General features: G+C 47.5%; 1 protein-coding gene across 6 annotated transcripts in view; it reads left to right on the plus strand.

Moving 5' to 3' along the window:
- FBXO10 (F-box protein 10) overlaps positions 1 to 25,524 on the plus strand; it is a 63,390-nt gene extending 37,866 nt beyond the window's left edge. For all 6 annotated transcript variants that reach the window (XM_084628762.1, XM_084628766.1, XM_084628767.1 and 3 more), the window contains 6 exons: positions 8,517 to 8,587; positions 9,910 to 10,062; positions 14,237 to 14,512; positions 16,879 to 17,189; positions 22,048 to 22,229; positions 23,547 to 25,524. In XM_084628762.1, the coding sequence (XP_084484888.1) occupies positions 8,517 to 8,587; positions 9,910 to 10,062; positions 14,237 to 14,512; positions 16,879 to 17,189; positions 22,048 to 22,229; positions 23,547 to 23,724 (1,171 nt within the window). In that variant the 3' untranslated portion in view covers positions 23,725 to 25,524. The remainder of the gene's footprint in view (positions 1 to 8,516; positions 8,588 to 9,909; positions 10,063 to 14,236; positions 14,513 to 16,878; positions 17,190 to 22,047; positions 22,230 to 23,546) is intronic.
- Positions 25,525 to 26,807: the final 1,283 nt, after the last annotated feature.

Below are 26,807 nucleotides of genomic sequence, written 5' to 3' on the forward strand. Positions count from 1 at the left end.
GTAACTTGTCCAGCCTCTCACACACACACACGCACACAGTCTGTAGCAGGATCAGGAAGTGAATGCAGCTCACTTGCGTCTGAATCTATTGCCCTCATCTTCGGGAGCCCTTCCTCTTATTCAGTTCATACATAGGGACCAGAGCTTGTAAAGCATGTTGGGGTGAAAATTGCTGTCTCAATATACAATATTAGAACACTTAACATTGTGAAATAAGCTGCCATATTTCCTTCATTTGCCTTCTCTCCCTCCCCCACCCCTTAATGATGCTCCTTTGTTCGACTTTTAAGTAATTTGTTTTTTGTATTTTAAATTGTAATTACCATACTGTGAACTTAGATAAAGTGACTTTCTCCTGAATGAGCCCAAATTGAATTACCAAGTCTATTTAAACCACTTCAGTCACTGTTGAAATGCAGCCCACTCTGGGGTGGAATCTAGGATGGAATCCAGCCAGCATGTAACAGCTCATAGCAACACTACACAACAGTGTAGGCAAGGAGGGAAGAAAAATATTATACGGAATTGTAACTGCAAGGGATGTATAGTAGGCAAAATGTGATTATTCATGCTAATAATATGTATAATTAAGCCCAAATCTTGCAGTCCTTATTTAAGTAAAACTCCCACTAACTTCTCATTAGTCCACATTCTGTGCTGAGTGCAGAGCTGAAAGTATTATTTTGAGCTACTTGTAAAAATGCTTAAGTCTCGATTGCAGAACCACTTGTTCCAGGATGGGAGTTAGGGTTGGCAAGTGCAAGACCGATTTACTGTGCTGTAAAACACCAGGGTCAAGAGGGGGTCTCTTTTATAACGGATTATGGAAGTGCTCCATCAGACAAGTAGCAATTTATAAAATGGACCGGTCTTTGTGATGATGTGGCTAATAAGTCTGGAGAAAGACAGGCTGGAGAGCAAGTGATTCATTATGTGGCTTTCATTTTCTCCCTAGTCACAGTGTCACTGGCAGGTTGCTAAAGCAGGTTATAATCAAGAGCAATCAAGATCAGTTGTTGATGCAAGAGAGGAGGAAAGGGAACGAAGAGGCAGGGATAATTTACTCTCGGGTTCCAGTAGGGGAAGAAATTTTATTCTGCACAAGACAGTATTGCTAGCCCAATCATTGCTGAGTAGGCTGTGGGAATTTAAAAGAACCCTTGCCTTCGCTCCCCTACCAGTCACCATGCTTGATTCCCCCCGCATTTGGAAGCACTCTTGTTCCTACCAACCACGTCATTCTGTGCTGCTCGCACAACGCCGTGGGACAATGAGCCTTCCTTGGCTACTGCTGAAACCGAACCTGCTGCCCTGGCTCTATCCCTGTTGTGACTCTAAATATGCAGATAATAGGGATTGCCATGCCAATAATTGACTGAGTTAGCCTGTCTTCCAAACCCTTTAGCTGTCCTGACTGGCTGCCTGTAATTCAGACAGATGACTTCCAGACGTTAGGGTTGTAGCCAAAGCTCCTAGGCACTGAACTGCCATTGATTTTGATGCCTTTAGGCCCCTTAGCACTTTTTAAAGTCCCACTAGGTACCTGTGTGCATCTTTGGTGCCTAAATACCTTTAAAAATCTGGCCCTTAGTGACTTCGGAGCCTATGTTCCATTTTCCAAAGCACTTAAGTCAGGATTTAGGCTCCAAAAGGCCCAATCCTCAAAGGTATCTAGGTGCTGACCCGTTGATTTCAGTGGGAGTTAGGCACCGAAATGCCTCTGAGGATTAGGGTCTGAAATAATCAAGGGGCTTTTGAAAATAGGGCTGATGCTCCTAAATCACATATGTGCTTTTGAAGTTCTTACTGCAGTGGAATAGCTCTGTTTCCCTTCTCAGGCACTGAATCGCATGTGGGCAATAGGACATGAATGTCGCGGTCCCAGGCTGCACCTTTAAAAATACCCTTCTGTATGAGCTTTGGATTTCGGCATAGCAGGGAAATGTGACTGTTAGACAACCAGAGGGTTACCCCTTTGGACATCTGAACGTCATTTGGATGCATCTCCTGGGCAAGATTTTGAAAATTCTTCTCAACAGTAACAGTGACTCCCATGAAACGTCAAATGCACAGCAAATGCGGGTACCATATCTTCAGCTTTTCAGTTCTTCTTGCGTTGCTCACTGTGTTTCTGTTGTAGTCATGGAACAAGGTTGGCTTCCTCCGGCTGTCAAAACTGAGCTGGGCTGACTAGGCATTAAGTGTAATTGAGCCTGGAGCGACTGCTTTGAATTCAAGCTGTGCAGTCGTGAGCACAGGAACTTCCCTGTGCACATACAGAAAACGGGAGGGCAGTGCCCCAGGCAATGCTGCTGTCAGGTGCCCAAGGGCAGGGAAAGCCCTTGTTTCTGGTTGTCCTCGGTGCTTTATCTGCACTTGGAGAAATACTGTTCTGTGAGTGCAATCTGATGCCCACTTTTAGAGAAAATAGCCCTGACCCCCTTGAGCCCCTGCATTCTGCCTCTAGGCAGGGATTCCAGTCGCTAGCCTGCTCAGTGATGCAGCCCAGATGAAACAAAGCACGTTAAACATCTCCCTAGAGCCCCCAGTGGGTCATTCTCTGGTGAGTTTGTTTGTGGTTTGGATTTCTGCACCTGGGTCCAGTGCTGATTCTCATCACTCTTTCTGGGTGGGCACTGAGGCAGGTCCTGGGTGAGGTTCTCTAGTCGGTAGATAGATTTTCCTTTTTGTAAACTCTAGGCTAAATTGTACGGGTTTAGCACAGCCCCTTGTAAGGGGTGCTGCACCAGCACAGTGCCCCTGAGAGTAACGGAGGGCTCTGTGCTTCCCAAAGTATCCCTTCTCTGCTAAGGAGGAGAACAGGTTTACTACAGCCCCTTCAATGGTGCAACCTACTCCTCACACAACCCGCTCTGCTGGACGTGGGGGTATGCAGAGTCCTGGCTATGTCTGCCCACTCTGACCTTCCTCTCTCCCTTCCCCAAGAGCTCCCACCAAGGGAAGGCCCCACTGACTGCAGAAACCATGATTCTGGGCAGCCCTTGCTCATACTGCCCAAAGGAGGGAGTGGGGGTTTAAAAGAGTTCTAAAAGAGCTGGCTGAGGAGCTCACTGACCATGAGGTCCCAGTGCAACACTGTGGCCAAAGAAACTTATGCATCCCAGGATTGCGTTAGCTGGGGAATCTCGAGCAGGAGCAGAGAGATTTTTACCTCTGTTTTTGGCACTGGTGCAACCACTGCTGGAATGCTGTGTCCGGTTCTGGTGCCCACAATTTAAGAAGGCTGTTGCTAAAGTGGAGAGAAAAGCCATGAGAATAGAAAACCTGCCTTGTAGTGATAGACATAAGGAACTCAGTCTATTTAGTTTGACAGAAATAACGCTAAAGGGTGACTTGATGTAAGTACCTACATGGGGAACAAATATTTAATAATGGGCTCTCCAGTCTAGCAGAGAAAGGTGTAACGTGATCCAGTGGCTGGAAGTTGAAACTAGACAAATTCAGGTTGGAAATGGGGCATAATTTATTTTTATCAGTGAGAGCGATTAACCATTGGAACAACTTACCAAGGACCGTGGTGGATTCTCCATCCCTGACAATTTTTAACTTCAGTTTGGGTGTTTTTCTAGGATTCCTGCTCTAGGAATTATTGTGGGGCAGTTCTCTGGCCTGTGCTATGATGAGCATGATGGTCCCTTTTGGCCTCTGAATCTATGAGGTGCTCTCTGCTGCCTCCCGGGTGGCTGCAGAGGGGCTAGCTACAATCTCAGGGCTTGTCTTCCCTGCACAGTTAACCTGAGTTATAACTCAAGTGTTGCCCCTAACCTGAGTCCCATCCACCCCCACCCCCCTGCCCCACTTCACTCGAGTGTGGTGGTGCTTTTCCCTCGAGTTGGCTGGTCCATCTGCTACAGCTCGAGTTAGCACAACTCATCAGCTGCTAACACGGCCACCCTGCAGCGTGGACGCAGGCTAGCTCCACTTGAGAGTTACAAGTCTTCCAGTGCCTTCCCATAATTCCTCCGGTATGCCCAGACACAACAGACAAATTCTCCCACAGTTCACTGGGAAAGAGTGCCTAGAGCGGCTCAGCAGAGTGCAGCGCAAAAAACCATGGGGTGGGCTCCCAGAAATCTCAGCAGCACCCCCGAGGGAGGAGCCAGCAGCCCCAGTGTTCTCTCGCGGCCAGGCCATTCTCAGGCGAGCGAGGTTGACCAGAGAGGAGTCACTCAAGTGAGTCTAACTTGCGCTAACTGCGGTGAAGACTGACCCTAAGGCGCTGGAGGGGTGACTATTAATACATGACTGTAAAGCTTGTAGCTTCTCACAGTAGATCATGTCATGCTGGAGATGAAGTAACCCTTTCCCATTCCACAGCATTGCCAAAGGCCTCACGTATCTTCTCTGCCTTCAGGCAGAGGCTCTTTTCATCCTGGATGATGACCCATCACTGCTAGGAGGCTATGGGATTTTGGCCCTGGTGGGGGACCCTTAATCACACTGATGTGCAGGTGCTCCAGGATGTCATGCCGCTGACATCAATGAAACTGCTCCTTTGAGAATGCGGGTTCTCTATGTCACAGGGCAGGGTTCCTTCCCCCAGGACGCCTCGCGGCAAACAGGCCTCACACGCTCCTGCGTAGGTCCAACGCCGTGTGCGTCATTCCCAATGTGCTACACAAGTGCTTGTTCTCCGGAGCATAAGGCTTTTCCCTTTTCCCTCAGCGCAGGGGGAGAGATCTCATCGCTTGGCGATCCGGGGCATCTCTGGCGCTTCCTCCCAGCCTCCCTTGCTCCCCTGTCTTGCGTTTAACAAGCTGAACCTCCTGGGCAGCTGTTCAATCATCCGGTCCGTAACTGATCGTCTCCTCAGTTTGGCCCATGTGGGGGTGCTTGGGAAGTGCAGTGACAAGTCAGCCTTAGGTGACTCACAACCTACCAGCCCCTTGTTGGGACTTACTGGTACAGCACCCAGGGGCCTTGGGTTTCCCAGAACGTTTCCCCTGGCTAGAGTGAAATGATCCCCAGGGGAACAATTCTTTTTGCATCTCCTGCATTCATTCTCCCTTCCTGAGCTGAGTTTGCTCTGCGGACTCGGAGGAGAAGGGGATATTGTATGCGCACTCTCAGTGTGGTACCAAAGCAGCGGTGGTGCACGCCGATGTGTTTGCTGATCAACGATGCGATACGGCACCGGTATATTTCAAAGCGTGATCCAGTAAGTTCATAACAACCCGGTGAGGGCAGGCCAGGTGGATGAAAGCAGCCTGTTGGCGGTGCAGTGCAGTTTGACAGGTACTGAGTTCTTGGCAAGTGCTGCATGCACATCACAAGCTCCGATTGCTGCTAATGATGTTCTACCTCCAGCTGTCCCACCACGAAGCCCATGTGCTGATCCTGTGTGCAAACGAGAATGGAAGGGCTCTGCTTTTGTCTCTGCCTCCCGGCTCCACCCGCCATCCCCTCTCCAACAGGGCTGAACCACCATCCCTGCAAACAGCCAGCCAGAAGCTCTTGCCTCCCCCTGGATGGGGAACCTTATGCTCAGTTTAAACCCTGTTGCCATTGAATAACCCCAATCATTAGTACCTCCTTGCAGCCGAGAGTTCTGTAGATGTCCTCTCCCTCCCCTTCTCCTTGCTTGCCTATCCATGTGCTCTCCCTACCAGAGAGGGCGTTGTCTTGAGCTTTCTGGCAAGACGCAGAGCTTTCCAGCCAATGACCACACTGTGCCTCAGTTTCCCCATCTGTAAAATAGGAGTAATAGTCACCTCTGAAAATTTCATTGCCATCCTCTCAGAGTAGGCACTGTCAGTGCAAAGGGTAAGTAGTCACACATGAACCACCCATCTGTTTTTATACAAACTCCCATTAACCCCAATGACTGTTGTTGTTTTTTATATCTGTATTGTGGTAGCAGCTAGAGGATTGCCCTCCCCTCCTCCTTGTGCTAAACACTGTACAGACATTTACCAAAGAGATAATCTTTGCCCGACAGAGTTTGTAATCTAAGTGTAAGGCCAGAGACAACAGACAGCTGTGTACATGGAACAATGGCAGGCCATGGCCCGTTAGTATAAAGACATAAGGTGGCACTGACGAGAGATTCCGCTGCCTGATCTTTGTCCATGGAGCCTGCACAGAGAGCTCGTCAATGAGCAGCAGCAATGGTTTTAAACGATACTATCCCGCTGCAGAACAAAACATTCGGGCGGCGTTCGTTTTCCCCAGTGCATTTTGAAGTGAGTTATACCCGCGAATGAGCTGCTATCGTTCTAAATGTTTGCATCGCCTCACAGAAGATGCATTTTTGGAAAGACAACCGAATTAAATCGTTGGGTGGATGTGTGTGTGTGTATTTGTTTGTGGGCGGAGGTGTGGTACTTTCTCCTTTTGTTGTGTGGCAGCAGCTCTCTATATAAATAGCTCTCTAAATATTGCGTCTTCTGTGAGCACTGCATTGTATTTCAGGGACAGAGAGATCCTAATGCATAATGCTGTAATGTTATTACTGCAGTTTTCTCAACACACGCTAGTGATAGAGAAAATGTGGATGCTTCTCTGTATAGTACAAATACAATTGCAAATAGGAGTAAATGAACGCATGCTCTGAGCGTACTGAGCAAACTGAGACATTCAATATATAATGGCCAGATGTCCATATGATCATTCAGCGCCTCCTGTGGTCTTAGACTGTCCGTTATAAAACACTGCCCATTTAGGGTGTAGAGCAGTGGTGGGCAAACAACTGGCCCTCCAGTCGTTTTAATCTGGTCCTTGAGCTCCCGCCGGGGAGCGGGGTCGGGGTCTTGCTACATTCTGCACAGCTCCCGGAAGGAGGGGCATATCACCACTCCAGCTCCTATGCGTAGGGGCAGCCAGGGGGCTCTGCACACTGCCCCTGCCCCAAGCGCTGCCCTGCAGCTCCCATTGGCTGGAAACTACAGCCAATGGGAGCTGCAGGGGTGGCACCTGCGGACAGGGCAGCGCGCAGAGCTGCCTGGCTGCGTGTCCGCATAGGAACTGGAGGGGGGGGCATGCTGCTGTTTCTGGGAGCTGCTTGAGGTAAGCGCCACCTGGAGGCTGCCCCTTGGTCCCAGCCCGGAGCACCCTCCTGCACCCTGAACCCCTCATCCCCAGCCCCACTCCAGAGCCCGCACCCCAGCCTGAGCCCTCCCGCCCTCCAACTCCCAGTTTCATGAGCATTCATGGCCCACCATACATTTCCATAACCAGATGTGGCCCTGCAAACCTCTGAGGATCTGGGCCTTTGCACTCCCCATGGTACCTGTTGCTGGAGCACAGTACACGAACGGAGATGGTGCAATGCTCAGAGACGTATCCCAAATGTCCACAACTCATTTATTTACAGTGAGAATAGGGGGGCTATTCAGCACGTTGCCTTTTATGCTCAAAGTTGCTAAGATGTGAGACGTAGGGCCCTTTATTCTCGTGAGTAATCCTCGCTCGTGCAAGGGGTCCTGTTGAAATTATTGGGACAGCGTGGGTAAGTGTCTGCGGGATCAGACTGTAATTGCCTTTCCAACAAACAGCTCCGTGGTTTTTACCCTTTTGCTTGCCTCACTCCTCTTTATGACACAGCAAACTGAAAACAATTAAAGTGCAACTTACTGAGCCAAAATCCATCCTTACTTACACTCACGCAACATCACGGGAGTGTAAATGACAATAAGATTTGTTCCATGGTGCTTCTGAGCCAAAATATGTGACTTTTATTTTTGCTTTGAAATAAAATGTGCACGTTATGCTTTGATGGATCAGGCCAGCTTCTTTGCCAGCTGGGACTAACCCATGTGACTTCACTTGAATTGTGGATTTGCATTGGAAAGCAGAATCTGGACTATTTTTTTCCAGGTTACTTTGCCTTCCATTGACGCGTTGATGTGCGTTATGGGGGTTCTCTCTGTATTCCGCTCATGGAGGATCATCCCATTTGATGCCCTTTACTGCAGTTTGCGGGGTTACATTTATGAAGATCTGTGAATTGAGAGCATTTTCAAACCTGCTGTTTCCTAATTTTGTGGCTTCTTTATGTTTTCTAACAAGTATATTAGCGGGTCTTGCAATATGATGTACACTTCCAACAATAGCTGTCTCTAATGATAGGGTTGCTTCTGATGCTTTGTATTTTAGTGTGTTTTCCCCCATTTGATTGGCATTACAATTCATATTTTGAACTACATGAAAGTTATCCAAACACCTGCAGCTCGGTTGTCTTATAAGTTCTGCATGTATCTTCTCCTCCGTCTATTTTTCCCTCGTTACACATGACCATTTTATTGTCACGACACAGCTTGATGCAGTCTCATTAAAGAAGAAAAGGAAATGAACTACGGCCTAGAGCCAGTCAACCAGGTAGCACTTTGAACAGAAGCGCTCTCTGTTGGATAATGTGTAAAGGATATAAGGGCTACTGCATCAGTATTCCTTTAACCCAGAAAGTCTAGTTAGGGCAAATCTGTGTGTGATTAACATATAATACAAAGAGCAACAACGTTGGCAGCTAACTTTGTTTTCCTTTCTTTCTACTCTAGTGGGAACCATATATTCCAGGGGCTTGCAGCTGGTATAGCAGTGAATGAGAATGGAAGAGGCCAAATAATAGGTATATAATTTAAAACCAGCTTTGTTATGCATGATGGACAGTGTTTCCTAATGGGCGTCAGGCTTCTAAGTCATACTTAGATGCATCTTTCTTGCAAAGTTATTTTTGTTTTAGACTCGGTGGCTGAGTGCAAACTCTATTGGAATCAGCCTTAGACTTAGATCATCAGTCCATACGCCAATAAGGGAGGGTGTAGGCATGTCTTTTCTGTATTGTTTCACTGGAATCATTGGTCTCTCCTTGGCACTGTTTGTTCATAGAGCTGTGCTATGGAAGCATCATTCCAGATTAACGGTATTTTTACTCGTCCAGTATTTGGTTGTCACGGCGAGCTTGAATCGTCAACGTTATTCTACTTCAGTGGCATCTTGAAGTTGTTTCCCCTAGCAGTTGTTCTGCTTAACATATACGTGTGAAGGAGAGAGGCTAATTATGTAGAACTGGTGATATTCCTAAGATGCTGAATACACTGCTGCCCTCCGTTTGCAGTTATGGACAGTAATTGTACTTAATTAAATCTTTTATGTTGTTCCATAGGGCAAGATTATAATTGTTGCCCTATTTTCCATCAGAAAAAAGTAAATACAAATCCACCACTATGGACTTTTTAAAAAAGTTAATATGTTGCTAAAAAAGCCTGAATTGCTCCCAAGAGACAGTGCAGGATAAATACTCACTAGAACGTAGAAGATAGTAATAGTGTGGCTCACGCTAAAATTAAATCTTTTCTTTTGTTTCAAAAGACAGAAGCAGTAATCTGCTTCTGCTGTAACCATTGGTCCTGTCTCCAGCCATTGTTGCTCTTGCATCTCCTTTTCCTGTGTTGTTGCTCTACTGAGCTGGGTCAGGCCCCTCTGTGATTGGGTAGAGAACGGTGCTTATCCAGGCCCAATCCTGTGAATCCGGTTAACTTCGCCAAGAGCAAATTCAGGCCAGTTATATGGGATGATTTGCAAACAAAAAGAGGTGAAATTTGCTAAATAAATGGTGGGTGAAATCCTGGCTTCATTCTAGTCATTTTGCTTTTGACTTCACTGGGGTCAGGATATAATTCAATGTGTTTTTGTGAATTTACTCAGTTCAGCTGTATGTGCGTCATTTCCGCACTTCCCCAGCTGGGTTCTTCTGCCCCTGTTACAAACACGCACTTTGCTTTTCAGCTTCTTTGCTTTTCAGGACTTCCCAGCAGTGTGTGTGACTGTCAGATGTATAATTGTTTAGCAGCTACGCCCCGGGGATGGACAGTGCATAGGAACACAGCACGGCCTCCGTTCTTTCAGTGGGGCTCTCTGGTGATTTTTCTCTCTCCTGCTCTGTGTTAGAAAACGTCATTCGTGAGAACCAGTGGGGAGGGGTGGACATCCGGCGCGGGGGTGACCCTGTCCTTAGGAGCAACCTGATCTGCTGTGGCTACTCGGATGGAGTGGTCGTGGGAGAGAGAGGCAAGGGGCTCATCGAAGGAAACACCATTTACGGTAAGAAGCCAAAAATATGGAAAATGCCTTGGGCTCCTGCCCTCAGCTCTCCACGTCCTACTGTGCTGTCCCCCACCTTTTGCTTAATCAAGGGTCCTGTGCAGCTTTAGAGTTGGATTCCATGCTGAGCAAGGGCAGGGGAGGTGGGAAGGAAGTCAGTTATGGCTCCCTGATTCTCTGCCCCAGCACAACTAAGAGCAGCCTAGATGCTACTCTAACTTGTGCCAGCAGGCTGTGGTCCTCAAGGGACAATACCCTAGCTGGGGATAGCCACTCCTCCTTCCCTCTCCCTGTCCCTAACACAACCCTTGTGCCAAGGGAAGGGTCCCTGGTGATGAGGGGAGCTGGCTGTGTGTCCACTGGACTCCTTTAAACTGGGGGAATCCATGATGGGGGACTTGCAGCCAATCTCCACTCCCTTTGTCCTGCCTTGGTCTGACATTCTGGGGACTATCCAGACCGGTAAGAGGTTCTCTCACCACCTTCCCTGTACCTTCAGGGGCCTTGGTGCTCTGAAAATTCCTTTTAGAGTAGCAGCCATGTTAGTCTGTATCTGCAAAAAGTCCACAATCACAAGGTCTCACCCCGACTCTCACCAGCCTAGCTACTCCTGGCAGGTTGTTGCCAACAGCCCTTCCAGTCCCATCTCCTCAAACCCAGCCTCCCCAAGTTCTTAAGTACCAGACGCTCAGCCCGTTCCCCTCTTGTTCATGGTCTGTGCAGCCCTCCTGTTATCAGCTTGCTTTGGCACAGACACTCCATGCACAAGTACTCCTGTTTTCTTTCCATGCAGTTTGTGCAACAGAGACCTGCTTGGGGAGAAAAACAGCAACTGGAGGGGTTCTGCCATCGCTGTAAATTAATCCACCTCCCTGAGAGATGGAGACTAGGTTGACGGAAGAATTCTTCTGTCCATCTAGTGCTGTCTACATCAGGGGTTAGGTTGGCGTAGCTACATTTCTCGGGGAGGTGGGTTTTTAACATCCCTGAGAGACGCAGCTAGGCCAATGTACGTTTCCAGTATAGACCAGCCCTTTGTTCCCGAACGCTGGGGTTTTCTTTGCAGCTTTGAGCTGTTTCTGTTTGCTTGCATAGTTCCTCATTGCTTTTTTTCCTGGGCTGGACAATGGCTAAGTGCTTGGCGCCGCCCTAGTCTGGCTGTGAGATGCTGCCGAAGTTGTACCACGTTTAAAACTACAATTTTCCACATGCATTCTGAACAGTCGTTACGGTTATGTTCAGTGTATTCCAAGCTTTCGTAAAGATCTTACTTGCTATACGTTCATTGTACGATAACACAGCATGCAATCCGTTGGTTTAACTGCTTATTTGGGGGGGGTTTAAACCTTTTGTTCTCCCCTTGGGGTGTCGAGACCCTGATTGTCATGCTTGGAGCCTGCCCTGAGGGAGTGGATTGGACAGGGAATCTGTTCCTTTGTGTAGAATGATGTATCCCTAGGGATAGGTGTGTGCTGCAGAACAGCTGCTAATGGCCAGCTCTCACCTCACACCAGTGCTGCTGTCTTTATGTCTCAAGCCTTGGGAAGACTTCTCTAGGAAAAGTCCCTGGCCACCCAAAGCTGAGAGCTGTGGTCCAGTTGGGCAACAATTAGCCTGTTTTGGGCTATAGGAGGTCCAGAAACGAGTGTTATCTGGGATCAGTGGTGGGAGTGATAGGAGAACATACAGATTAATAGGAGAATAGGGGAATTCAAATGAGAACAGCAGGTCCCTTTAGGTGAAAGAAAAGGGGAGAGAGTAAATATGCTCTGGCTTGTTAGTTGCGTTTTTAAAATTAAATGCTCAGTTTGGAGCAATAAATAAATCCCAGTTTCACAGGATCAAAATGAAACGGCGGCACATATGAAAAGCTGTTAGAACCCCAGGTATGAGCTCCTGTGCCTTGCACCGAGTATGTACAGCCTGACCCAAAGCCCTTTGAAGTCTGTGGGAGTCATTGTGTTGACTGCCGTGTGCTTTGGATTGGTCCCTTAACAAGGAGGGAGGCAAGAGGTGAAGCAGGAATTAGGGCTAAAGGGACAGGAAAGGAGGAGCAAAGACAACAAGCCTCTAACTGGGGAGTGCAGGGTGACAGTTTCCTATTTTTAGTAGGTTTATTATTTCAGTAATGCCCCTTGTGATGTATGTGCATTATTAATAACAAGCTCTTATCTAGCACTTTTCATTAGCAGGTCTCAAAGTGCTTTACAAAGAAGGTGAGTATCATTATCCCCATTTTACAGCTAGGGAAACTGAGGCACCGCGAGGGGAAGCGACTTCCCCCAGGTCACCCAGCAGGCCACGGGCAGAGCTGGGGATAGAACCCAAGACTCCTGAGTCCTAGTCCAGTGCCAAGATCACGCTGCCTCACTGACTATGTAAACCCATAGTGAGATTATTTAGCGAGCTATGTGGTAGAGGTGACTACAGTAGAAGTAAAGGGATGTGATTAGGAAAGAGAAAAACGAGGTTGACTCCTTGGGAAAACTCACCTCTGGAGGCTGTAGTATGATCTTGCAGGGGCAGTGGTAGAAGATGCATTCCCTGAGACTTTCAAAACCTTACTAGAAAAGGAAATAACCATTCACCAGCAGGGGAAAGGCATGAAACTTAATAGGTCTTTCCCTATTCTGGCTTCTCGGCTGCAAGATGATGAACGGTAAAGCAGCTGTTCCAATATGCATACTTGGTGCTGATGCCATGAGCTGGAATTAGAAGCCTCTATATGCTGCGGTGGGGGCAGAAAAGGAATAAGGAGAAAGGGAGGCAAGTTATCTGGTGTAGAAGGTCCTCTGCAAGCAGAACTTGGACCCATAGGCACTGACTTTTATTTTTCCCGGGGGGTGCTCCACCCTCTCTCCACCCCAAAACTCTGCCCCACTCCACCCCTTCCTCAAGGCCCCGTCCTTGTTCCACCTCTTCCTGCCCCTGCTCTGCCCTCTCCCCCGAGGCCCCATACCAGCTGCCAAACAGCTGAACGACAGCCCACTGAACAGCTGCGGCTGGTGGGTGTTGAGCACCACACTATTTTTTCCCATGGGTGCTTGAGCGCTGGAGCACCCACCGAGTCGGTGCCTATACCTGATTCTCTCCTCACTTGTTGCAGTGTAAATCAGGAGCAACCCCAGTGAAATCAGTGGAGTTACACTGGTATAAAATTAATGAACCACAGGTGGTTCACCAGCCTGGGAAGCAGTCTAATGAGTGGCGCTGGGTTCGCCAGCAGATATAAACCCAATCTGACAAGCCAGAGAAGGCACGTCAGACTGGCAATGCCAGCAGGAGTCTGAAACACGTCTTGAGTTGAAGAGGATACTAAGCAGGGGTGAGTCTAGCTGGCATAGCTATCCTGGCAAAGGCACTGTAGTGTAAACAAGACCTGCATTAACCATGTTTTTGGTTAATTTCCCTTGATTCTTGAGGAAGAGGTTAGTGAGGGGGCACGATTGGAGGGCACTTGTGGGAGGGGGATGATCTGCCACTTTAGCTACCAGCTCTGCCCTCCTCCTGGCTCCACCATTCCCCCGGTTGGGCGGGAAGGGCCATGGGAAAAAAGGGGGATGGTAACTGATGGGCTGTGAGGAGCACATCCACCAGCTGGAGGCAGGAAGAGGAATAGCAGGGAGCCCCAGACTTCGGACCTACTTCAGGGAGCTAATGAAGTGAGCTGTAGCTCACGAAAGCTCATGCTCAAATAAATTGGTTAGTCTCTAAGGTGCCACAAGTACTCCTTTTCTTTTTTTCAAAATTTTCAGCGAGTCGAAAAGTGGAACAGAAAATCATTTCAGGTGTAATGAAGTTTTGTCTCTTCTTGCATGGCATTTTTTTTGTTTTGTTTCAATTTTGACCATTTTCATGTGGGGGTTTTTTTTAATTCTTTTAAGTAAAACAAAAGGAAATGTCAAAACGCCAAGTCATTTCAAGGTGAAAAATGGAAATGGTTCGATTTTTTTCATAATTTATTTTCAGGGGCTTCTTTCTGACTGAAACCATTTGGTGAAACCGAGACAAATTCCCGAAACGTTCTGGTGTCATCAAACTGCATGGTTTGCTGAAAAAAAGTTTTGCCTGAAAAATTGCACCCAGCTCTGGTCTGCACAGGGCCTAGGCCAGTGGGGCCAGCCCATGGTTGGAGCCTGGCTGTTACTCTTTGGTCTGTCTCTGCATGTTGCAGGTAACAAGGGCTGTGGCATATGGATAATGTCATCCAGTCTCCCTCACATCACAAACAACCGAATTTGCCACAACAGCATCTACGGGGTGGCCGTGTTTTGCCGCAAAGATGATGCCAACGACTATCTCGCCAACCAAGGCGGCAATGAGAACTTCAACGACGAGGGTGAAGCTGCCAGCTGGGAGAATGATTTGGACAGCGAGGACGAGCGCTTCACCTCCCGACGGCCCATCAGCGTGGCACTGGTGGAGTCCAACAGCATCAATCACAATGGAGGTGAACGTGGTCCCAGCTGCTTGGGCCTGCCCCAAACATGCTGTCCAGGGGCTGACTCCATCCCCGCACTGAGTCCCCGGAGAGATGTGCTCGGGGTCTCCTGGGACTGCGGAGATCACAACCACAGTAACCGTGCAGCTCTGAGTATGATGGAGCAAGACGAATATGGAGGAGCAGACTGATGCCTGCTAGGGGAGTGATGCCTAGCAGTGGTAGCCCCCTGGCACTGCCTTGCAGAGGATAAATTCAGTCTCTAAACCAGGGACTGGATTTTCTCCAGTGCTGCAGCCATTTTATATAGGCTGCAAAAGGGGTGGAAACAACCATTGCAGGATTTCCATCACTGGGATTTTCCTCTCTGGGCATATCCCAGTAGAACCATGTTACACCAGGCCCTGGCAGCCCCCAAGGTTGCAGGGTGGAAAGGAGTGTGTGGCTGGAGTGCATTGTACTCCAGCTGTATATGAGCCCCGCAGAGAGTCTTCAGAGGGCCATTATATGCTGGTGAGGTTTACAGCAGCCATTGGGCTGTTCTGGGTTGTGCTGAAGCCAGAGAGGGCACTGGTCTGGGCAACAATTCAGGAAGCACAAAGGTAGTTTAAAGCCACTTTCTTCACCCCCTGCAGAAAAGGAGCAGGTACTCAGGAAGCGAGAAGGCTGCAGGGCCTATGGGTTCATCCCTTTCGAAGGGAGATGGAGAAAAAGCTTTTGCGTAGGGAGCAGCGTTGAGGAGCTCCAAAGCGAGCCCCACCTAGAATTCCTTGGATGGAAAGTTGATTCCTGCAAGAGGTTAATTGCTGGAGCTTGTCTGTGGGGGGCAGGACAGGTGACGGGAGTAGTAGCAGAAGATCAGGAAGACGTGGGAAACCACAGCTGGGGTATGTAAAATCCCTCTCTTTACAGCCCTGAATAAAGGGTCAGCTTGAGTCTCAGGAAACCAGAGATGCCGCTACATTAATGAACCCTTGGGCAGCGTCTATATTACTCCTATGCCAACCGGTAGCTCTCAGTTTCTATCATAGCTGTCATTTCTGTGCTCAGTATTGTACAGTATTGTTGCCCTCTCCCATTCCGGAGTCTGACCAGTTCAGTGCTGACATCCTGGAGTTTGTCACGAGAGCCGTGCAAAATTTCTGTAGTTTGTGAACTAGCCTGGCCTTGGGATTGTGTTACAAATGTCAAACCCACCCTGCTTTGTCCAAAGACAGCCTGTCAAGGCTAATTCCCCACTCTGGCACTTCAAGTGCAGAAGGTGGGGGCCCGCAAAGATTCTAAAAATTAATACTGGCCACTCCAGGCTTGTATTAAACTCCCAAGGTTACAGCTTTTCTCTGACCTTGGCTTGGTAAACGCTGCCACCACCCCAGTGAAAAACTGCCTCTTGCAAATCCTGGAAAAACTCACTTTGGAAGTTTTCCCTGAGGCCCCTCGGCTTTTCCACCCCTCCCTTGGGGAAGCCAAAAAAGAAAACAAACAAAAGGGAATCCCAGCTGTTATCACCAGCTAATTAAATAACATATGCACTGACCTTTTAAGACACAAAACCAATCAGGTATTTTTTTAAAAAGGCAAATTTTATTAAAAACAAAAAGAAAGAAAATACATCTGGAATTTAGGCTATTGCTAGATTTTAAAAGAGCAATTAGAAAAATTAGGCACCCAAACTAGCTTTCTTGGGAGTTCAGCTTAAAGGTTACAAGCAACAAAAGCATCTGGGGTGAGCACAGAGGAGTCCACAAGCCTTACAGATAATAAAAGAAATAAACCTGATTGCTTCTATCTAAACATTCCCTGTCCCAATGAATCCTTCTAGGTATGGAAGATGATTTTTCATACCTGGTTCAAACTTTACACAGCATTCCTGCTGCCCCCGTCTCTTCAGCCCAGCGAGAACAACAGAGAGACAGAGGGAAAGCTTTTTTCCCATCTTAAAAAGCTCTAGCCTTCCCACTGGCTCTTTTGGTCAGGTGCCCACTCCTTTTCTTTTACCTGTGGGCTTGTTAACCCTTTACAGGTAAAGCAAGCAGAGACCAGACACCAAGAGGCACTTTATAGCTAACTGGCTGGCTGGGTGTCCATAAAAGGGAGCTCTCCCCCCCCTTTCACTTATCACACGGCCTCAGAGTCGAGGCTCGCTGATCCTTAGCACAAACCTGAGTGCCGGTTAGCCTGAGTTTCTCTTGGCATTTTGGGGTTTATGCCAGTCCAGAACTCGGGGTGTTGAACGGTTAAGCACATTCAGAGTTTCCCAATCACAGGCTGGTGGAAGACTTGTTTCTCTGGCTGCCCAGCAGATCCAGTTGCTTTGCCTGCCCTGTTTTATTCCCTCAGACGAGTTCACTGACTTCTTTCCCCCTCTTTTGCAGCCGCTGGCTTGTACGTCAAGAGCAGCGAAGCACTTAACATCATAGCCAACGCCATCCATGCCAACCACGACAGCGGGATTGCTGTGTTACAGAGCAGCCAGCTCACACGGATCACCAACAACAGCATCTCCTGCAACAGCCTCGAGGGGGTGCTGATCGAAAGCGAGGCCAGAGTGGAGCTACGTGGCAATGGCATTTATGACAACAGCAGCCACGGCATCGCCTCCAAGGGTGACGGGGTCGTCGTTGAGAACGACATCATAGGCAACCGGGGATGTGGCCTCCGGTTGTTACAGACTGCAGACATGAAGGTGGGTGTTCAAACAAATCCTAGATTCCAAGACCAGAAGGGACCACTGTGAGCATCTATTCGGACCTCCCGTGTAATACAGTCCTGTTTGTTCTCTACTAGAGCACATCTTAGAGGAAAACCATCCAATCTTGATTTAAAAATAGCCCATGATGGAGAATCTATCACCATGGTCCCATGGTTAACTGGTCCCATGGTTAATTATTCTCACTGTTTAAAAATGTGCCCCTTATTTCCAGTCTGAATTTGTCTCTCCTGAATTCATTAGGCTGGATGGATTGGTGCACTAGGAGGAAACCAGACCTGGGTTCAGTGCTGGTGTCAATCCCAGAAGAATGGTCAAAGTCCGTAGGTCTTAGCTTCTATTCTTTGGATTTGTAGTGAAAGCTGCTAGTCATTTGTAGCATCACTAAGGTAATCAAAGGGAAACAGGAGCAGCGAGAATTCATCCTCCCTTCACAGGAGAGCAGAGCAGCACTGCTCATGTGCAGCAACTCTGTTGCTTAACAAACATGCATGTCGGAGAGGCTAGGAGATTGTGAACGAGAGAATTCCCATTGATGGAATATACTTGTAATGATAGTAATAGTACTTCACCCTTCTCATCAGCAGGTTGCAAAGCTCTTTACAAAGGAGGTCAGCATCATTATCCTCATTTTACAAGGGGGGAAACTGAGGCACAGAGAGGGAAGCGACTTGCCAGAGGTCACCCAAAATAGAGTCCAGCTCTCCAAAGTCCCTGTGCAGTGCTCATAAAAAGGATCAGACCTATGGTCCATCTAGCCCAGTATCCTGTCTTCCCACAGTGGCCAATGCCAGGTGCTTCAGAGGAAATGTACAGATCAAGGCAATTTTGAGTGATCCATCACCTGTCGTCCAGTCCCAGTTTCTGGCAATCAGAGGCTAGAGACACCCAGAGCACAGGACTGTGTCCATGACCATCTTGGCTAATAGCAATTAATGGACCTATCTTCCATAAACGTCTCTAATTCTTTTCTGAGCCCAGTTATACTTTTGGACTTTACAACATCCCCTGGCAATGAGTTCCACAGATTCTTCACACAACACACAGTCAAATACTTCCTTTTGTTTGTTTTAAACCTGCTGCCTATTAATTTCATTGGGTGACCCTGGGTATTTGTGTTATGTGAAGAGGCAAATAACACTTTCTTATTCACTTTCTCCACACCAGTCATGATTTTATAGACCTCTTTCATATCCCCCCTTAGTCATCTCAGAGCTGAACAGTTCCAGTCTCTCCTCATATGGAAGCTGTTCCATATCCCTAATCATTTTTGTTACCCTTTTCTGTACTTTTTCCTATTCAAATATATCTTTTTTGGAGATGGGGTGACCAGAATTGCACGCAGTATTCAAAGTGTGGGCATATCATGGATTTATATAGTGACATTATGATATTTTCTGTCTTATTATCTATCCTTTCCTTAATGATTCCCAACATTCTGTTTGCTTTTTTGACTGCCCCTGCACACTGAGTGGATGTTTTCAGAGAACTATCCACGATGACTCCAAGATCTCTTCCTTGAGTGGTAACAGCTAATTTAGACCCCATCATTTTAGATATACAGTTGGGATTATATTTTCCAGTGTGCCTTACTTTGCACTGAATTTCATCTGCCATTTTGTTGCCCATTCACCTAGTTTCATGAGATCCCTTTGTAACTCTTCACAGTCTGCTTTGGACTTAACTATCTTGAGTAGTTGTGTGTCATCTGCAAATTTTGCCATCTCATTGTTCACTCCCTTTTCCAGATCATTTATTAATATGTTGAATAGGTCTGGTCCCAGTACAGATCCTTGGGGGACCCCACTATTTACCTCTCTCCATTTTGAAACTGACCATTTATTCTTACCCCTTTGTTTCCTATCTGTTAACCAGTTACTGATCCATGAGAGGATCTTCCCTCCGATCCTATGACTTTTTACTTTGCTTAATAGCCTTTGGTGAGGGAACTTGTCAAAGGCTTTCTGAAAGTTCAAGTACAATGTATCCCCTGGATCACCCTTGTTGCCGGCACCCAGTGCCGAGAGGCTGAACAACAGCTTGAGTTGGTTCGTTACCCGGTGTGCTACACCCAATAATCACAACGGGGTGGAGAAGCAGAAAAGTTTATTTGAAGCTTCAAAAAGGTACAGGGAGAATAAAATCTCAAATCCTGCACAACAGAGCAGGAAGTTACACAGGCTTTTATACATCCTTTTTCCCAGCATACTTATCCAATAGCAAGCTGCTCCAAGTATCCATATAGCCAGCCAATCCAGTTCCCAGCTAGTTCCCTGATTCTCTGTATCATTTGTTAAACTATACATAAAGCTGCTTTATTCAGCATTGTTCTTTCATATCTCCCCTGTTTGGCCTTGCTTAGTTTCAGGCAGTCTGACTCTGCAACATACTGTTGCAGATTCTTAGCATAACTGCTGTGTGTGCCTCCAGGCGGGGGGGCCAAGGACACTTGGGCCTAGCACACAGAGCTGCTGCGAGTGCCTCCAGGCAGGAGGGGGTGGGGCAAGGACACAGGGGCCTAGTGCGAGGGGGCTTCATCGACACTTGTGGTCTTCCATCCCCTCGAGTTACCTAGTGGCCATGCCCCAGTGTTCCCAACACCCTTGTACAGAAGTTTGTTGACCCACTTAAAAAATGTTAATAGATTGGTGAGGCATGATTTCCCTTTATAAAAATCAAGTTGATTCTTCCCCTACAAATCATGTTCATCTATCTGCTAGGCCACACTTCTGATTAATAGCACATTTGTCACTCCAATGTTGATTTTTATTTTACTTTTCATACAGTGTTGTTCTGACTTTTCCCAGCATAGGTAGCTCTGTGATTATTCCTTGGATGTGGATAGACAATTGTCTTCCATGTGGAACCTATTTGCCATGAAAGAGAGCAACTGAGACAGTCAGAGACTGCGGTAGTCCCCTTGACTACAGTGGAGTGTCACTTTGCTTGTCTTTGGTACACTCTCTCTTTCTCCTCACCCACGTGCTTTATTTAGTTAGTTGCTCCACTGCCCTTGTTGTAGCCAAAATCCCTCCTAAAAGCCAAATGCAGCCCACGGAGTTCTGCAATATGGTCAACATTTGCTTTCATGTTTAGTGTATTGGTGTGGCTAATGGGGACTACAGATCCCAGCATGCATTGCTCCATGTCAGCCAAACACTCAAGCTGCTTGGAGCAAGAGGGAGCATTGCAGGTTGAGACCTCCAGAAACTGCAGGCTGGACCACTGCATTAAAAGCAGGAGTTGCTGCAGTTTGCTCCGATGTTTGCAAACTAGATGCAGCAATCCCACTCCTAGCGAGTTGCCAGTATTACCCTAAGGGTAAAAGGCACCTTTGTTCTAGTCTCTGGTGGGGTGAAGCCGCAGCAAGGTGCAGTACTAGTCTGTTGCGATAATCTTCACTGAAAAGGCCCCGGCAATGAACGCGCAGAGAGCTCTGAGGTTAGGTTAGAGAGATGAGTGCTCTCTCCTCTGTTCTGTTCACGAACCACTAACTCCTTCTGAAAAACATTCTGATCAGGGAGCTGTTGTTGTCTGGGCCTTAGGGAAAACTAGACCTATGGAAACCCTAATTATACTGCTCCCCAGATGCAAGTACCCCTAAAGGATTGAGGGAGAATTCAAATTGTCACGGGCCCCAGGGGACATTGATTGAAGCCCGGGCTGCACTAGTTGCTGTTGTTGTTTCCCATGAAGACTCTAGCAAGGATCTGTTACCTGTCCCGAGAGTCACATGAGAAGAAGTAAACAGTTTGCACTGCCCCTGGTGGCTCTGCCCAGGATAACAAGGATGACAGAGATTGGGACTGCTGCCCATGGGAGACGTTCAGCGGTGAGGGGATCCTAGTTCTAACTCAGAGCTTCCAGGGCCAGAAGGGATCATCTAGTCTGACCTCCTGCATAACACAGACCAGGGAACTTCCCCACAATAATTGCTGCAGTGGATCTTTTAGAAAAACATACACTCTTGATTTATAAATGATCACTGATGGAGACTCCACCACAACCTTTGGTAAAGTTCTAGCAGCGAAAGGTTTAACACGATCCAATGGCTGAAAGTAGCAGCTAGACAAATTCAGACTGGAAATAAGGCTTTAAATGTTTAACAGGAAGAATAATTAACCATTGGAACAACCCAACCTCTGGGTCCCTGGATCTCTGGGTGTTTTAAGCCTCTGGAGCCTGAATGGAGTGTGGTCACTGCCCCAGTCTTAGGGTCTCACAGCACACTTTTCTCTCTGAGACATGTAACCTGCAGTCCAGCTGCCTAGCCCCACTGGGCACAGCGCTGACCTTCAGAAAACACCATATTTAAACACACCATCTCCCAGAACTCCGTCCCCAGGTGTGAGCCTTCTGGGTTACAAGGACACCTTAAAAAATAGAATTAACAGCTTTCTAAATGTGACTCCTTCAAAGTTCTGTGAGCACATGAGAAACCATCGTGGAACTCTGTAACCTCCCGATTCCATCTCTCTCTGTTGTAGTCTGGCCTAAACATTGCCCCTTTGCTTAACTGTATTGGTCCTACTTGGACATTTAGCCCCCAGTTCATCAGTGCATTTAAGCCCTAAATCTGTGTCTAGTCAGCAAAGCACTTAGGTATGTGGTTACCGCTGAACATGTGCTTTGCTGAATAGGGATAAGTTGCTGAATCAGGGCCCTACACTTTAAGATCTTTGGGGTTTTGTTTTTATTGATGACAGGTTAATAGATATACTTAAGTACCATGTACAACTTCAGCACTTTATTTGATTAGATCATGGAAAAGGCCACCTGGCCCAATATTCTTGCCAGGTTGTGGTTGTGCCATGTTGGGATATTTCCCCTGCAGGTAACCAAGAACAGGATCCAGTCCTTTTGGGATTATGGGATTGTTATGCTTGACCAAACCAAAGGCCTGGTGCAGGAAAACCTGATTTTTCAAGGGAGGGCCAAGAAGACCATTTTGCAGCAGGTGTCGAATGCAGAAGATTGTATTGTGCAGAACAACAAACTCCTCACCTTCAAGAGCAAGTAAGCCCCTCGCGCTGCTCTTTAACGAGTCCCTTGGCCTAGAACAGCCCTTCTCAAAATGTGGGCAGTGACCCCTAGGAGAGGCCACGAGCTGGGGGCTTCAGGCCATGAGCCTGCTCCGCTTTCCTCCCCATCTTCTTCCATTGGGGCAGATTTGCTCAGCTACTCCAGGCACCGGCTCCTGCAGTGCCGAGCTCTGTGAGGACCTGGAGACGGAGGCTGGAATCATCTCACTCCTGACCATGGGAAAACCAGGCTCCCCACTGGGGAGAAGCGAGAAGCTTGATGCACCTGTTCTAATGTCGGCCCCAAGAATGCTCTTCCATTGGCTCTCTCCTAGCAGGCTTGTTCTCAGATCTGGGTGTAGCCTCCTTTTCCCTGAACAGGGCCCATTGATTTCACCTGGCCTTTGAAGGGAGGTTGGAAGAGAAAGGAACAGCCTGATGTACCTGAGCGCACACCCCCGTTCCCCTGGTGGCGGGCGGCCCGTGAAACACCGACAGACAGACTAGTATTCCACTCTGAGCTGCTGCTTGTTAGAAGAGCTGATCTGAGTGGATTGTGCTTCTGAATTTGTTCCTGTAAAATCACCGGCAGTGCCCTCAGAGCCTGGGGCTGTCGCTTTCCATTGTTCTCAATCAAACGAAAATCAGCACCACTCGGTGGTGGACGGGAAGGCAGACAATTCTTGTGTGGGTTGGGTGTATGTGTACAGTTCCAGGCCTGCACCCTTAGTGCATTCCTGTCTTGAGACCCAAATCAGCCGTGACTACTGAATCCCCAACAGCTTTCATTTCATCCCCAAACAAACCTGTTCTTTCACGTAACCAGTTTAGCCAGGGTTTCTTTATACAGATTCCAGAAGTACACTTTTCCACCGCCACTGTCTTTCCCTGACCCACCACATCCCCAAGACCTGTACTGCACTCACATGGAGAAAGTGGTTGAAAAACAGGGAACAAAATCACACAAATGTGTTTGGATCCCCCTCCCCTTTTTTTTTCTCATCAAAATTTGACATTTCATTGAAATTCCAAAATTTAACACACATTGTTCTGCCTGAGAGTTGGAACAAAGTGTGTGTGTGTGTGTGGGGGGGGGGATTTTCATAAATGTAATCAATTTACTTTCCCGTGTTTTCTTTTTCATTGAAATGCAAAATTCTGACACAGATTTTCTTTGACGTTTCCCAATTCCAAAAACATCAATCAGCTCTCGAGTCAGGACAATGGAGTCATTCCGCTGGCTGAGAAGGAAGCTCCTCCCCCTCCCCGATTGCTAATGGATGCTTGTGGGGTATTTTTTCTGTTTCTCCAGGTCTGACGTTGCATGGACCCTGGAGAACCCTCCAGCACGACCTCACATCGAAGGATCCACCCGAGGAACCTCCTCGGCAACAAACAGTCAGAAAGTTACCACCATGTCGACCAGAATAGCTGCACGGATGGACGGAGGCTGCCACAACAAAGGGAGCATCTTCTGCACTATTCTTTGACTCGTGTGAGTTTCTTCACCTTTCCCTTAGGCTGGTGCCGCTGCAGAGAGCAAGCTGGGAAGGGTCTCTTGTGCCCATTCGTTGCAAGAAGCTTTCAGTGCGAGCTCTTCATTTTAATTCCTCCTCCTTTTATCGCTTTGGGATATTGCCACTCACGAAACAAGGTACACACGAAATCAACAGTGGCAGGAGCACATTGCCGTCGGCTTTTCGTTTCTCCTTCTTTGAGCCATTCTACCAATCTTATAGCAATTGCCAAGCAAATCAGTTGCCTCGGATAGACCACAATAATGCCAGAGTCTAGCCAGTTAGTGGCCTAGAAAAGGAACTTGGAATGAATTTTACTTTCCTGCCAGGAACTGGAACTGTTTCAGCCCAGAGGAAAGGCACAATCTGCCTGTTGCCGAGGCAGAATGAAAGGATCATTGCCGTTGCGTGAAGCCGTAGACTGACTCCAAGCCTGACTTCAACTGGCCGGGCAAAAAACTAAACAGCAACAAAAACACCACTCAAAGTTCAGTCACAAGCAGGCAGAATGTGATGATGGCTTCTCTTTTTTTAAAGAGGGCTAAAAATACTCCATAGTGGCTTGTTGGGAGCCACCTGCACAGGGAAAAGGATGTAAAGAGTGCAGGGTTTTAGAAGCCGATAATATGTCCTGTGTAATCTGGTTTATCTCCAGGAAATAACTGCTCATAGCAATTCTGGCCTGCAGTGTAAGATTTGCTGCTGCATTTGTAATGCTCAAATGTCCAGGCCTCCTCTAAGTCCCAGTGTTGGAGACGATGTGTTAAGGCCCAGTCTGCAGTGGAGCTAAAATGGTATTGAACAATGAGGACCAAATACTAAAGTCAGGTTTCACACAGCACCTTTTAAATGCTAGGAGTCCATCTACCCTCGCTCCTTCATCCTTCCCTGACAGCGGTCATCAGCGATTGGTCTTCCTGAACCAATGCTGTGACCAGGATGAGACACAAACATTTTCACTCCTGCCACTTAAAGAGTTTCTTGAAACTTCTCAAGCAGTGGGTCAGTGTCCTGCTGTAGACAGACCCCAAAGTGCTTTTGCAAGGATGAACTGGGTCCTGGGAGTTCAGCTGTGCAGGCAAGTGTGAAAGTCACAATGTGCTGCACCCCGTCGTGACTATAGCATGAGAAATCGGGATGACTCCAAAACGTTTTCTGCTGCTGACTCTTGGGAGGTGAGTAAGAAATATGCAAAGGGCTCTTCTTTGCCCCTGATCCCGTGGGCAGACGGGGCTCACCTGCATGATATAGAGTGGTCCTGTCTGTGCTCTTGAGATATAGCATTGTGACTCCAGGCCCAGCAAGGCACCTATCTAGGGCTGTTACAGTTTGGCAATAATGGAAGCTGAAGCTTTTTCTGCCTTCTGCAGGATGCTGGAATTACAGGGCAAAGGAGGGTGTTGCTCTTTCACATTTCAGCCTTTCTCACTTTGGGACAGAGCCTCAGTTAGTCTCGTTGACTTCAGTGGATTTATACCAGCTGGGGACCTTGATCCTTCTGTTCTTTTCAGGCAAGTTCTATGCTGGATCTTCTCTATTCACTTCACACTGTCTGTGAGACACATCCTGGTCCAGACCCCTTGCTGGTATAAATTGACATGATTCCACTGAAGAACCATTGACTCTATTAAAGTGAACGGAGCGATGCTGATTTACACCAGCTGAGGATCTGGCCTCTATGTTTTTGGGTTTTTTTAAGAAAAACACTTGTTTTATGTGAAAACTTTTGTAATTAAAAACTGTATATTACAACAATAAAGTGCTATATTTTAAGGGGTTTTTTTTAAACTCTTTTTTATTTTGCAAACATGAGGCAAACACTAGAATTTACAGGTAGTCACTGGCATTTTCCAGACATTAGTGAATAAGGGCCCAAATGTTTAAATGTGCCTTGTGATTTTGGGTGCCTGACCTGAGCTGCCTTAAAAGGGACCTGGTTTTCAGAAAGTGCTGAGCATCTGTCCTTTGAAAATCACATCCCATTAAGGCATCTCAGGTTGAGCACCCAAAACCAGTGTCCTGAAATCATTAGGTTTCAGAGTAACAGCCGTGTTAGTCTGTATTCGCAAAAAGAAGGTGCCACAAGTACTCCTTTTCTGAAATCATTAGTCACTTTTGCAAATATAACCAGTGTTACTGATTCCAGAGGTTCTCAATACTTGTCCACATGCCACAAACAGAGGTACATGACCTGCTTTTAAGAGAGCCACGTGACCTGCTTTTAAACAATAATATGAAAGTAGAGAAATGATTGACCAGAATCATTTAATACCTAACTTCCTCAGAGCAAGAGCTTGCATGCAAGGTCCCGTCAGCCTGTACCTGTGTGGCAATGTTCATTTCACACAGATCAGGCTCTGAGGGGATTTTCTGAGCTGTAGTAACTTAGTCAGACTCTTCTTTAAACTTTTCTGATTTTTAACATCCTATTTAATTCTCAGGCTTAATTCACACTTGTGGCTTAGATCCTCAACTGGTGTCGATGGGATTAGCACCCCTGGAATGATCAACCAGTCAAATTAGTGCTTGTGATACTCAGGCGTTGCAAGATCATGGGGCCAGATTTTCAAAGGTGTTTAGGAGCCTAAAGATCCCAGGGTGGGACTCTGACTCAGCGTTGCAACACATAGCATCTAGGCGCCCTGCTGCCTGGTGGAATCCACACCCCAAATGAGGCTCCCAGGCGACCTGTACAAGGTCCGGGGAGAACCAGGCACTTGAGAATGAGATCCACAGAATCCTGCACACTAAGCCATCTAAACAAACCAGTCAGAAATAGGGAGGAGAGGGGTGTGCCTAGGCCCTGCCCCTCTAAGGGCCTTGGATGCCTAACTCTGGGCCAGAGGGAGAGCCCCCTTCAGTTCAGGATTCCCAGCCATGAACCCTCCTGGCAGCCAGGTCAGCTGTTTTTTCAAGAAAAGCTGAGAAGGGGGGGAGGGGTTACAGCTGCCTCTGTTTCCCCACTAGCCCAATGAGGAGAAAGGCCTTGTCCTTAGCTCTCCCATCTCACAGCTGAGGGCCCTGACCACTGGGCTGCGGGGGTTATTTTTGGGGGG

This window comes from Lepidochelys olivacea (genome assembly GCF_965140295.1).
Source record: "Lepidochelys olivacea isolate rLepOli2 genome assembly, chromosome: 5".
Classification (NCBI taxonomy): domain Eukaryota; kingdom Metazoa; phylum Chordata; order Testudines; family Cheloniidae; genus Lepidochelys; species Lepidochelys olivacea.